This window comes from Tachyglossus aculeatus, chromosome 2, assembly GCF_015852505.1.
Source record: "Tachyglossus aculeatus isolate mTacAcu1 chromosome 2, mTacAcu1.pri, whole genome shotgun sequence".
In the NCBI taxonomy this organism is placed as follows: Eukaryota; Metazoa; Chordata; class Mammalia; order Monotremata; family Tachyglossidae; genus Tachyglossus; species Tachyglossus aculeatus.
Window position 1 is genome coordinate 127,858,043 of NC_052067.1, and position 14,641 is coordinate 127,872,683.

General features: G+C 41.5%; 1 protein-coding gene and 1 non-coding gene across 3 annotated transcripts in view; one reads left to right on the forward strand and one right to left on the reverse strand.

The window, feature by feature from the left end:
• Positions 1 to 5,888: 5,888 nt before the first annotated feature.
• Positions 5,889 to 14,641, reverse strand: part of TBC1D4 (TBC1 domain family member 4) — a 251,043-nt gene continuing 242,290 nt past the window's right edge. For both annotated transcript variants that reach the window (XM_038769758.1, XM_038769748.1), the window contains 2 exons: positions 10,635 to 10,811; positions 5,889 to 7,777 (listed from right to left, as the gene is read on the reverse strand). In XM_038769758.1, coding sequence (XP_038625686.1) covers positions 7,544 to 7,777; positions 10,635 to 10,811 — 411 coding nt within the window. In that variant the 3' untranslated portion in view covers positions 5,889 to 7,543. The remainder of the gene's footprint in view (positions 7,778 to 10,634; positions 10,812 to 14,641) is intronic.
• Positions 14,059 to 14,198, forward strand: LOC119924742. The gene has a single exon (XR_005449439.1). It is a non-coding gene; the product is annotated as a small nucleolar RNA SNORA7 (small nucleolar RNA).

Here is a 14,641-nt window from a genome sequence, read left to right on the forward strand (position 1 = left end):
CTCCTCATGTCCGACAGACAATGACCCTCCCCCACTTCAAAGACTTATTTGAAGGCATATTTCCTCCAAAAGGCCTTTCCTGACCAAGCTCTCCTCCCCTCTTCTCCATTCTCTGCTTTGTCACCCTTATTCCCTTTATTCATCTCTCTTCCCAGAGCCTTAGCATTTACATACATATCTGCAATTTATCTATGTTAATGCCTGTCTGCCCCTCTAGATTGTAAGTTTGTTGTGGGCAGGGAATTTGTCCTTTTTATTAATAATAATAATTACGGTACTTCTTAAGTGCTTACGATTTGCCAAGCACTGTTTTAAGCACTGGGGTAGATACAGGTTAATCACGTTGGATAAAGTCCCTGTCCCACATGGGACTCACACTCTTAATCCCCTTTTTAAAGACGAGGCAACTGAAGCCCAGAGAAGTTAAGGGACTTGCCCAAGGTCATACAGCAGACATGTGGCAGAGTCAGGATTGGAACCCAGGTCCTTCTGATTCTCAGGCCTATGCTCTATCCACTAGGCCATGCTACTTCTCTGTTTGTTCCAGACCAATCTATGGTCATCCTTAGTCCTGAGCAGAATAAGGAGATACCATTTCCCTCTCCTCCCATAGAGTTTTTAATCTTGTTTGGGAGATAAGTCTCCTTAAAGGCAACAGCACTCCTGAAGGATGGTGCCTAGGCTTAATAGCCAAACCAACTAAAAACCACTCTACTAGTGCCAGAAGAACGCAAAGTCTGTTACTCCCTTTCCTCTCAAAAAACAAAAACCGAACTGGAGATGTTTGCATCTCTATTGGTTTTTCTCCACGTGTCCTTTCCTTTGAGACTCTAAACTCCCTCTAAACTGTAAGCCCATTGTAAGAAGGAAATGGGTCTGTTTATTGCTATATTATACTCACCTAAGTGCTTAGTACAGTGCTCTGCACACAGAAAGCACTCAATAAATACAACTGACTGGCTGACTTGACTTTGAGAGTGCTCTGCACACAGTAAGTGCCTAACAAATGCCATTATTATTATTATTATTATCCTCTAGGGCACATATGAGCTCCCAGTAGGGAGGCAAGTTCTTGGCCAATCCAGAAAGGGCAGGTTGGAGAAATGTCAACATCCTCACTGAGACTGCTGTATTGGACAGGGAAGCAAAGTGTAGAGGTCTTTCAGGTCTACAGTCATTCATTCAATAGTATTTATTGAGCACTTACTGTGTGCAGAACACCGTACTAAGTGCTTGGGAGAAACAAGTTGGCAACATATAGAGAGGGTCCCTACCCAATAACGGGCTCACAGTCTAGAAGGGGGAGACAGACAAGAGAGTTGGAAATACACCTGAATAAGGAGGTTAGCAAATCCAGAAACAATCAGTTTCCATCTAAATACATAAAACTGAACTATCAGTTACTCACTGTTTACTAATGGTCTCTTTTTCTCCAGCGATACTTAATACTTTCCAACATTGCTTCTCAATCTGTACATTTCCAGTGGATAGATTCATTTTTACAGTTCAGTGCCTGTGGCAGTTCTTGAGAAATAAATTTGATTAATTTTAGCCAGTTAATCTTTGGGTACAGTGAATGTTTTTTCCATAAATACATCAACTTCTCTTGCGTAGTTGATCTCCAGACAGAAGAATTTGTTTTTTCAGGGTTTCCAAGGGTTTATTAAACTGAAAGTTCCTCCCCTCCATACTGAAATCATGTTTCCAAATCAGACCTGTCTTTTTAACTATATCCAATGTCCTGGATCTGAAACCCCACACAACATAATTACTGCAAGTTTCATGAACTACAGTACTATGTGAATGGTGATAATTTCCTTATCTGTCAATAAAGGCTAAGGTCAAAAACAGTGGAACTGAGACAATAATGCTCCTTTTTTTCTCGTACTTGCATTTCTTTCATCATAGGGTCAGCTTAGTGGGATCTTTTGTTTAATCATGGCAGTTAATAATAATAATAATAATAATAATAATAATGGTATTTGTTAAGCGCTTACTATGTGCCAAGCACTTTCTAAGCGCTGGGGTAGAAACAAGGTAATCAGGTTGTCCCACGTGGGGCTCACAGTCTTAATCCCCATTTTACAGATGAGGCACAGAGAAGTTAAGTTACTTGTCCAAAGTCACACAGCTGATAAATGGCAGAGCCTGGATTAGAACCCACAACGTTTGACTCCCAAGCCCACTCTCTTTCTACTAAGCCACGCTGCTTCTCGAATGACCTCACCCCAGATAAAATGCAGTAATGAATGTAAGGGAACACTTTTTTAAAAACTAAGAGGGGGCAATACTTGGTGTCTGTGAGTGGTAAAATGGTGTTGATCAAGCATTTATTATGGGCCAAGCACTGTATTAAGCTCTGGGAGAGATACAAACTAATCAGGTTGGACACAGCCCTTGCCCCATATGGGGCTCACAGTCTTAATCCCCATTTTCAGATGAGGGAACTGAGGCACTGAGAATTTTAGGGACTTGCCCAAGATCACCCAGCTGACACGTGGCAGAGCTGGGATTAAAACCCAGGATCTTCTGACTTGCAGATCCTATCTGGCTCTATCCATTGTGCCACACTGCTTTTTGATATGACAAAACTAATCCTGAATCCATAATCACTGTTTGCTGAAGGGGTTAGATAACTTGCACTATCCCACATGGTGCAGTTTCACACCTTTGACAACTAGTTTGACTGATGATATAATAACAATAGACTACCACGAACCTTATAACTTGCTTCCAACTTTGCTTTTATTGATGGTAAGAAACAGTATTTTGTTGGCAATAAATCCAGAAAGGCAGAAACCCTAAATTCTATTCCCAACTCTAGAACCAGTTGCTGAGTTTCACTTGTTCAGTCTATTTTCAAAATGACATTCCAAGCCCATCTTTCATTCTTAATATTCAACACAGCAAGACACCCCAACATCCAAGGATTGTCCTAAAAATAGTGTTAATGCCCAATTAATAAATCCCTTATACTGAAAAAATGAATGTTCTCCATTCCCCACTGTAGATTTTGGTGAGACTAAGTTTATTGTGTTCTCTCTTGCAAAGTAATGCATTAGTAAGTCAATTAAAATTAATAAAACTAAGCTTATGAAATTTAAAATCCAAACTGCCCATTTCAACTCTCTAATTTTTCTTGTTACCTAGAGTCCAAATTGTGTATTTAATTGAAATGATTAAGCCAGAAAGCCATTCTGGTAATTTCAAATTCTGCTAAAACTTGCATTTATGACATTTTCAATTACTGCTGAAGTAGTGGTTTAACAAATGAACGATTGTTGGGAACTTCAAAATTTTAACTTTACAGAAAATATAGGCAATCAATACAGAATTAATTAGAGAATACTGATTTTTTTCATTTCTATAGCAATTTCCTAGATTTTGAAAACTGATTTAAGGTATAATATCATGCTACCTCAAAGAATTGTAAAATTTCCCTTTTGACTATTACTCCTTATATAAATAGAATGGTCCAGCTCCACTGAAACTGTGTTATGGAGCTAGCCTTGAAGATATGAGAGACCTCTAAACTCGCAATACTCTCTCTCTCTTAGAGGGTTCTTTATCTTTAGAAGAAGGTGATGATGATCCTGCTATAATTCCATTAGAGTTATAAATGCCATGGAAAGTGCCTCTTTATGTGAAAATGGAGGAGGAAATCTTGACCAAATCCTTAGCCAACAGGGGTGAATGGTGCAGTGGGAAGCAGAGTTATTCACACAGGTGCCGGACGAGTGTTCAGCCACACCCCAGAAAAGGTAAGGATCTTGCAATAGCATTGTATTGTATTCTCCCAAGCGCTTAGTATGGTGCTTTGCACACAGTAAGCACTCAATAATTATGATTGAATGAATGATTTTCAAATATTAAGAACGGCTAGAGGGAGAAATGGAGGGAGGGAGAGAGAAAAATGGAGAGAGGGGGACAGAAAGGCTGAGAGAGACAGAGGTAGACATGCAGAGAGCAAAAGCAATACTAGAACATAGTGTCCTGCTGATTCCAGGAACACTTTATAATCATTTGCTTATCCTCTTGTTTGTGTCCTTCCAGAAAACACTCAGGTGTGTGGGAGTCCTGAATGACTGATTCAAGGATTTTCAAAGATGCGCAGTCTGTTGAGTTGGAGGAATTTTCCAGAGGATCGGAATTGTATTCTGACACCAGCTTCCAGATTCCCTAATGCTTCTTCAGTCATGGGCTATGTAGAATAGTGAACTCAAGTGGCCAAAATTGAATGTATAATCCTGCTTTATTCCATTGGTGATGGGAAAGCAATCAGATTACTTTGGTCATACATTAATCTTAATAGTCAGGCTCAAACTTGCTGGTAAGTGCTCAAGACCAGTAGTCACTACATCATATCTATCTATCCATATTTATAGTACAGTATATTTTATAGGTCCAGGTATTGCTACTGTTGCATTCTGGCACATAACAAAATCATATTTAAAGGGGCCAAAAGCATGTTCATTGGCAAGGCTTTAAGAAATCTTCAGCTTTGATTCAGATGGACCTCTGAACTCTGATGCCACCTGATCTAAGGGGTAATTTATGGAAAAATAATCGGAACTATATGCAGCAGGAGCATATTTATAAATACACATTAATTCACAAGTGTTGCAAAGACTGCCATTTATTTAAAAAATGAAATCTACAGAACTATTTTATTTATTTAAAATTAAATTGCATGATTCTCAGCCAGATGGTAAGCTGGACAAAAGGAGATATGTTCAGATAAATGACTCTGTAAATGGACTTGATTTTAAGTGTCTTCTCTAAGTAGAGAATTACTGCCTATTGTTAACAGTAGCAGTATTTCTTCCCTGTGAGAATTGAATTTTAGCAGTTGAGGTGAAATAGTGGTAGAAATGGTATTTAATGGGCACCCACCAGGTGCAAGGTACTGCATTATGCACTTGGAAAAATATAATAGATCAGGTTAAGTTTCCCTAAAATTGACTGATAACCTGCTCTTGGTGCTCTCTAAAAGAACACGGCAAATAAATACATCATCTGTCTTGTCATTGTTGTTCAGTGCTGGTCAATTCCCAATTGTTGGGAGCGTTTGTCCTGTGGCCTGAAGCATAGCCATTTCCATAACAACCTGCATTTCATTCAGAGGCTAAGGCATGGGTTGGGAGAAGATCAAACACAAACTGGTTTCCTATTTGCCATTTAGATGAAAGGTTGGGGGCTTAAATTGAAATGCTTTGCTACAATTGGGCTTTTTAAATAGCCTGTGGATTTCAATTATCCATGCTGGGCCTATTTCCATTAGCACAGAATAGCACTGGCGTGGATAATTGAAGTTCTAAATGCTTAACTGTGGCAAATCTCACCAAATTTCACCCAAACCTTCTGGCAGTCCTCCCAGAAGCCTCTCATCTTAAATCTCGCTTGGCAAGAGAAAAGGAAAAAACAAGTGCAGCAGAGGCATTTATTGGACATTACCTGGATGTTACATTCACTTGATAGAGATGAAACACAGAGGGCAGGGGCCCAATTTGTGCAACTTTCAACTTTCAAATCCCCCAAATCCATTCTGCCAAGACCTGAGCTGGAGCCCCATAGCACTCTGGACATGAGAACTTGCAGTTTCCTGGGCTGGAACTCTAGGCCACCCTGCCTAAGGCAAAAGCCTTTTATAATGGAGGTTTATTTTAATGTGTTGACTCTGCAGTCCAATTCAGCACTGCTGAACTATCACCCTCTAATGATAATAACCATAACAATAATAACTGTGGTAATTGTTAAGCACTTAATATCTGCCAAGCACTGTACTAAGCGCTAGGGTTGACACAAGATAATCAGGTCCCAAGTGGAGCTCACAGTCTAAGTAGGAGGGAGAACAGGCATTGAATCTCCATTTTGCTGATGAGGAAACTGAGGCATAGAGAAGTAAGTGATTTGCCCAAGGTCACACAGCAGCCTAGTGGCACAGCCAGGATTAGAACTTGAGTGTGGTGATTCCCAGCCTCCTGCACTTTCCCCAAGGTCATGCTGCTCCATTACTCATCAGATAAATAATGGCATCTGGGGAAATAAGACATTACTCCGCCAATTATAGTATTGTTGAATACAAAGGGAGTGGAAAATCTCTCCATATAAAGATAAATTAGCAGGTTGGCCTCTACTGCTTTTATGCCTGATTCAATAAGGCAGGTGTCTAGAAGCAATTACACTCAGCATTTCCCTTCTACTGAGGAAAGCCTATACAAAAATAACCACAACACAAATCCTCTGAAATAGAGCAAGTGTAACTACCGTAACATGATTCATTAGGATGACACTCTGAGGAAACAGTTCAGATACATTCCAAATACATGCTTTCTGCCTCTCCAAAACCTTGGGTTTCAGTGTCTTCTAATATACTCTCCATCACAAGGTGGACTTTTAAAACAGCCCAAATTCACTCCATTCTCCTGGTGAGATTACTTGCAACACTATGATACAGCAGTGTTGAAAAGGATCATATAAAAGCAAAAATGTTGCGTCGTTTCCGTACTACCTTTCACAGGTACCCATTTTTCACATGAAAAAGGTTCATTGGACTTCAAAACTCGTTAATTCTCTCCCTCACCAAAAATCGCCTCTAGTTCCCTTAAGAAGCACATTTACATATTGAGCTGTAAAAACTGCAAGTCAGAATTCCTAGCTCTCAGCTACAATCAATTCTACATTTTCCTGCAAACTGATTTAAACAGAAACTCACTTTAGCACGCTATAGTTTTGAAAATTTGAATAGTATTTTAAAGCTCCTGTATTTGGCAAGAGAAATGAAATATTAGCACATCCTGGCCCCTGCAGGAAAACAAGGCTGACATTGGAGCGAAAGTTGTTTCTTCTCAACCCCAATTCAAGATACCAAATGTCCCCTCCAAATGTCTTGTAAGAGGAAGATGGAAAATCCTTGTGATCAGATTTCAGGAAGCTCTCTCTAGAAAAGCCTGCCCAGGTTCACTCTGCAGGTGACAGCAACATGCTAGTTGGCACATAGAAGGCAGAGAATGAAGTCGAACACAATCCCTATTTATAAGCCACTTCAGAGTGACTGTCAGCCACAATCACTTTCATTATGTATACACAATGTCAGTAGACTCGATGACAGCCACACGCGAACTTAGACTTTTTCCACAAAAATTGTGAAATGTGCTGTTCTTTGGAGAAAATGTACATTCATTTCATATTTTCAAGTAGTTTTCAAAATATCAAGACACGATATCCTTGTTTCACTACATAGACGAAAGGACAATTCATGTTTCGCCTTGCCTTCCCTCCGTAACGACTCTGGAAAGTTTTGACTTAAAAAAATCACTCTAAATATATATTGATTTTTATGCTGAATTTCCCTTTGTGGCATGGATTCAGAGCCGGTCTGTTTTCAAGAGCTTGAGATTTGCATCGTGGAACAGTTGACAACACAGGGAATAACCCTCAGCTTTCCACAGTTCCCTTAGCTTAGTTTCCTCAAGTCTGTTCAGCAGCACTATCCCTTCTCCTAGTAGCTGACACTCTGCTTGCTGAGGCACCGCTTCTTGAATTATGGCTTGTTTCCTGTCTTTGTTTTACCGTTTGGATTCGAGTTTACTTCTCTCAGCAGCAGTTCACAGTGGGCTAGGGACTCCGCAGGCACGTGCTTCCTGATTTGCTCCACCGTATTTTGATAGGTCACTTTCTCTTGTTCCAGGGACCGAATTAAGATCTTCATTTTGTTCTCTCGAGTTAAGACAGCCTCGAGGTTGGACTCCAAGCTCTGGATTTTAGCATGAGCCACCTGGTAAAAGAGATCATTAAGGTCTTAAGAGTCACCAAGTCACCATCTGAGCCAAGTAAGGTATAAAGATAATTGTCCCTATCCCATCTAGAAGCCCTGACCTTTGAAGGGAAAGGTAGTTTCTTTTCACCCATCTCACTTACTCTCCTTACACCTAGCCTGAGAGGACAGAAACTTCTCTCCCAACTTCCTCTCACTGATGTATGGTTCTGCAAAAGTGGCACTCCTGTCTTCTTTCTCCTTCTGCTACATGTCTCTCTCTGTCTAGCATACTGAGTAGCTGTTAGAGTTGTTGGGTAGAGAGTGGAAGAGTGTAGTAGCTCAGTCGATGGCAGCATTCCTGTGCACACCCATTACCCTCCTCTTCAGTCATCCCTCAACCTGGGGTGACCTTCAGCTATGGATTATTGGTTTAGTTCCTGCACTGAAGGGCTGCAGAAGTAAGACACACAGATCTAATTCTCTCACTACAGAGAAGTTCATTAGATAATACTAATAACAATATAGCATTTGTTAAATACTTTCTATGTGCCTAAAGCTGGGGTCGATCAATCAATCAATGGTATTTATTGAGTGCTCACTGTGTACAGAGCACTGTACTAAGCATCTGGGAGAGTAATAATAATAATAATAATAATAATAATAATGGCATTTGTTAAGCGCTTACTATGTGCAAAGCACTGTTCTAAGCGCTGAGGGGGGATACAAGGTGATCAGGCTGTCCCCCATGGGGCTCACAGTCTTAATCCCCATTTTACAGATGAGGTAACTGAAGCCCAGAGAAATTAAGTGACTTGCTCAAGGTCACACAGCAGACACGTGGCAGAGTTGGGATTCGAACCCATGACCTCTTACTCCAAAGCCAGCGCTCTTTCCACTGAGCCACACTGCTTCTCTCCAATACAACACACAGAGTACAACAGAGTTGGTAGATGTGATCCCTGCCCACAAGGAGCTTACAGTCTAGAGGGTGGATAAAAGATAATCATGTTGGACATAATTCTGTCCCACACGGGGTTCACAGTCAGAGAAGTAGGGATAATGGATACGTGACAGCTCAGAGCCACTCGGGGATGTGACTGAAGGGGCCATGTCTGAATCGGCAGCTACCCTGGTTCCAGGCAGGCCCTGTGGGTGACGGAGGAGGGCCAAGCTGCCCGTCCGCCCACTTGCCCTTGGAAGAACCAGGGCCCCAGTTCACTTCAGTACAGTGGGGATGGCAGCCCTTGCTGCCCGCTCCTCAGGAAGCAGTGTGGCTTAGAAAGAGCCCGGGCTTGGGAGTCAGAGGTCATGGGTTCTAATCCCAGCTCTGCCACTTCTCTGTTGTGTGACTTGGGGGAAGTCACTTCACTTCTCTGTGCATCAGTTACCGCATCAGTAAAATGAGGATTAAGACTGTGAGCCCCTCCTGGGACAACCTGATTACCTTGCATCTATACCAGCTCTTAGAACAGTGCTTGGCACATAGTAAGTGCTTAACAAATACCACCATTTATTTATTTACTTTTACCCTCTTCATTTCCACTTCACTCTCACTCCTAACCATACTTAGATAGGGAAGTGACCTAACGTCAGTCCTGCTTTGAACTGTGCGGCCTAGTGGGATGCAGCATGGCTTAGTGGACTGAGCATGGGCCTGGGAATCAGAGGACCTGGGTTCGAATCCTGTGTCACCACTTGTCTGTTGTGTGACCTTGGGCCCATCATTTTACTTTTCCGTGCCTCAGTGTATTCAATACCTGTTCTCCTTTCCCATTAGGATGTGAGCCCCATGTAGACAGAGTCTGTGTCCAACCTGAACATCCTGTATCTACCCCAGTGCTTGGCACATAGTAAATGCTAACAAATACTGGGATTATTAATTATATTATTTATTATGGACTCAAAACTACAGGGATTGAAACTCCATGTGGACAAGTAAGAGGACGGCAGTTCTGTCCTGCCCCTTTAACTCTTGGTTGCTGGCAAGGTCTAGGCAGGCCATGGAGGGAGCTGAGAGGCCCAAACCAATCAATCAATCAATCAATCAATGGTATTTATTGACTGCTCACTGTGGGCAGAACACTGCACTAAGTGCTTGGGAGAATACAATATATCAGAGTTAGTAGATATGTTCCCTGCCCACACCAAGCTTATTGTCTAGAGGAGTCTACGGTCTGTAATCAACTGCAGTTCCAAGTTACAAGGGTAAGATCTGAGAAAAACACTGCCATTTCCCTTGGTCTCTGATTCCAACTGAAGATGTGGGATTTGCAGAAACAAACTTGGGCCACCAAGATTTCAAGTAGTGATCCAGGGCCAGGCTATAATTATGGAACTCGTTAAGTGTTTACTATGTGTCAAGCACTGTGTTAAATGCTGGTGTAGATACAAGATAATCAGGTTGGACACCGTCCCTCTCTGACATGGGGCTCACAGTCTAAGGAGGAGGGGGTATGATTTAATCCCCATTTTACAGATGAGGAAATTGGGGCACAGAGAAATTAAGTGACTTGCCCAAGGTCACCCAGCAGACCAGTGGCAGAGCCAGGATTAGAACCCAAGTCCTCTGAACCCCAGGCCCATGCTCTTACCACTAGGCTGTAGTACTTCCCTTTTTAGCTTTGAGCTAGAATTAAAATGAAATGTTTTAAAGGAAAGAAAGATACCAATCATCAGTGAAGTGGTGACAACTTAGCCAAAGAAATCTTATTCACTTAAGTCTTTTCCTCCCATGGATTTAACTGGAGTTATTTTTTTTTTTCATTTCTGGAACTCTAGTTTCTGGAATTTATAGAAATATAGAATAAAGTAAAGAAATAAAAGAATTCTCACCAGTTTCTCCACATTGAGCTAGTATTTTGTATTGGTCACTTACCTGTAATTTTTCTAACAGATCCATGTTTTGCCTTTTCAGCTGACTATTGGCCCTTTCCAATTTCTCAAGAGGTTCACTGTCATCATAAGAGTTTGGAGAATCCTGGAGCTCGTCCTGAAGTACATGGTACTCCACTTCGTAGGCATGAAGCTGTTTTGAGATCTCCATCTCAAAAACCTACCAGTAAAACAGAGTAGTTACTGTGGGACTCCCTGCTATTAGCACTTATTATCATACTCCTTCTCTAGCTGTAAACTCCTGTAAGCTTGTTGTGGACAGGGAACATGTCTACCAACTCTGATATTGTACTCTCCCAAGTGATTAGTATAGTGCTCTGCACACAGTAAGCACTCAATAAATATGATTGACTGACTGCAAAGCATCCTATTAATTAAATAGGAGACTACAAAAGAGTATGTAGAAAGACACTTGCCCTCAAATCAGTTAATGGTATTTACTTAGTTTTTTATGGAATTTGTTAAGTCCTTAATACATTTCAAACACTGTTCTAAGCACAATATATAAGCACAAATATACAAGTGAATACGCTGGACATAGTCCCTGTCCTGCATGGGGCTCACAGTTTAAAAAGGAGGAAGAACAGAAGAAGTGAGATTCAGAGAAGTTAAATGACTTGCCCAAGGTAACACAGTAAGCAATTGGCAGAGTTGGGATTAGAACCCATGTCCTCTGACTCCTAGGCCTGTGCTCTTTCCATGAGGACACACTGCTTCTTACTGAGCGCTTACTGTACTACTCTCTTGGAGCATACAGTATATCAGAATTGGTAGACACTTTCCCTACCTACAGTGAGCATACAGTCCAGAAGAGAGATTACAGTCCAGTCGGGAGACACACTGATTTTGGTGACGTGGTCTATTGGGCAGTGATATTGTACTCTACCAAGTGCTTAGTACAGTGCTCTGAACTCAATAAATATGACTGAATGAATGAATGAATCAACTGGGAGGGAGGTACAGGAAGGAGGGAAGGTGTGAGCAAAGGGTTGACAGTGAAAGAGATGAGGTTGGAGAACAAGTTGGCATCTGAAGAGCAGAGTGTGTAGGATGGGTTGTGCTGAGAGAAGAGAGAAGATCAGTACGGGGTAGACCAGGTTTTGAGTCCTTTAAAGCCAATGGTAAGGAACTTCAGCTTGATTCAGATAAGGATTGACAACTGGAGGTTTTTAAGGAGTGAGGAAATGTGTGCAGCATGATTTTTTTAGAAAAATGAGATTGACAACAAAGTACAGGCTGGAGAATGGAGAAGCATGAGGGATGCGGGTCAGCAAGAAGCTGACAGCAGTTGAGAAGGGAGATGGTAGATGCGTGGCTCAACGTGACACCAGTTTGGTTGGAGAACAAGGGGAGGATTTCTAGTGATGTGGTGAAGGTAGAATCGACAGGATTTGGTGACAAACTGAATATGAGGGTTGAGGGAGCTAGGTGAGTCAGAGATAAGCCAGAGTCGTGGGTTTGTAAGAAGGATAGAACGGTGGTGTGGTCAACAGTAATGGGAAAGTCAGATGTGGGAGGGGGTTTGATTGGGAAGATTAATAATGGCATTTGTTAAGTGCTTACTATGTGCAGAGCACTGTTCTAAGCGAGGCATTCAGTTTTGGAACTATGAGAGCACAGAAGCAAACATTAAAAACAAATGGAGACAATAAAATAAAATTTGGATGAACCTGTGAATGTGAGTGTTAAGGATGCTGACTGAAAACTTGACCAGTAAGGAGGGGCTTTATCAGAGAATTCCCCTCAGATGAGGTAACTTTTGGGGAAGACTTTGTAGAGGGAAGGAACATGGTCTGATCAGAGAGTGAGGGCAGAGAGTATTCCACGTTGGAGTAAATACACAAGCAATTCATCAGAAAAGGGAGAGTCACAAGTTGATACAGGCAGCTTAGGAGGTTCCAAGGATGTGAACATAACCAAAGTTCATTTTCAATATTTGGAATGGTTTCGTGCCACTACTTGTTTAATTTGAAATGCTTATTTTGGAGGACGATAGTGACACACAAATCCAATTATATCACATATTTTGAAGCTGCTTACCCTCGCTTACAACAGCTACTCTGAAGCCAAAGACCCACAAATAGAATTCTGGTTTCAGACTTTTTTGAGAACAAACTCTAAACTGTTTCCTAGGAACTGCTGAAATAAATGCATTGCTACAAGGTAAAAAGATTTAACTATTAAAATTTTTCAACCTGATTATCCCTTGACTATTCTGCAAATAGCAGGTCTCATTTTCAATCAATCAATCATATTCATTGAGTGCTTACTGTGTGCAGAGAACTGTATTAAGACACATTCCCTACCCACAACAAGCTTTTTGAAAGGAATCATGGTGTGTAATTAGCCAAATCTTCATAGAACAAACAATCTTAGTCATCAAGTAAACATTGTTGGAAACAAAAAAGACAAAAAATGACACATTGGCTAGGTCATTCTCCTTTCTAATTGATTTGACTATTAATCAACTAACCTTCATCCCTGCGATAGTACCACTGTCTGTTTCCTCCACTTCTGTTCCTGTATAGAAATCCCAAATCATGCCAATCTCTGCCATTATAAATTTTTTGGGGGGACACTGTCCCTGTCCTGACCCCACCCAGAAATCAATGCTATACCTTGACTCACTGATAATACTTCCACGTCCCAAATCTCTGTGGCTGTGGGAAGAAAGGGGAGCTCAGATTTGCCAGTATCCCTAGTCACAGCTTCCAACTGGATACTATTCCCAAATTCCCTATGGAACGCAATCAGGATATAAGATTTTTGTCCATGGTGATCAATCAATAGGTGGTATTTATTAAGCACTTGCTGTGTGCAGACCACTGGATTCATTCAATTAATTCAGTCATGTTTATTGAGCGCTTACTGTGTGCAGTGCACTGTTCTAAGCGCTTGGAAAGTACAACTTGGCAACAAGTAGAGACAATCCCTACCCAACAATGGGCTCACAGTCTAGAAGGGGGGAGACAGACAACAAAACAAACAAAACAAAGGGAGGAGGAGCAGAGGAAAGAGGGGCTCACCCTGGGAAGGCCTACTGGAGGAGGTGAGCTTTCAATAGGGGGAAGTGTGCTAGTTTGGCAGAAGTGCTTGGAACATTACAATGCAATAGAGTTGGCATATGTGATCAATGCTTGCCCACAAGGAGCTTACTTACAGTCTAGAGCTAATACTTTACAGTCCTTCGACGCCAATTGTGACAAAAAGTACCACTGTTACATCCTCCTAACTGGCTAATATGTGAAACATTATGAGGGCTTCTAAAGCCCACATGGATACCATGAAAACTTTCAAACCTTTAAAATTGTTCCAGTTATTCATATTAATGTCTATCTCCCCATCTAGAATGCATACTCATTATGGGAAGGGAACGTTTCCACTAATTCTGTTGTACTGTACTCTCCCACCTCACTCAGGATCACATCTGGAGAGTTTCCAGTACTCTACCAGTCTCGGCTATGGGAGGGAGAGTCAAGCAGAGGCATACACATTCCATTCCTAGCTTGGGCAGTGGCTAGTGAGTGGAAGGCAATCTGCTACAAGTCAAAACTCACCTTTGCTGGGCAGCAGCCACATGGGAGAGAGTCAAGGGCAGAGACTCATTTTTACAGCATGGAACAAGGCAGTGGTAAACCACTTCTGGATTTTTACCAAGAAAACTCTATGGATACACTACCAGAACGATTGCAGATGGAGATGGGGCATTCTGGGAAAGACGTGTCCGTGGCGTCACTATGGGTCAGAGACGACTCGACAGCACAAGACACAAGTACTCTCCCAAGCACTTGGACCAGTGCTTTGCACATAGTTAAGTACTCAATAAACACCACTCATTGATTGGTTGATGAGGAAAAATTGCCAATATTTTTATCCCCATTTTTAAATTGTCATTACTAATAATATACAAAAGGCTAGAGTCACAGAAAACCATGCTTAGGTCATTCCCCTTTCTATTTCATTTGACTATTAGTCAACTAACCTCCAACC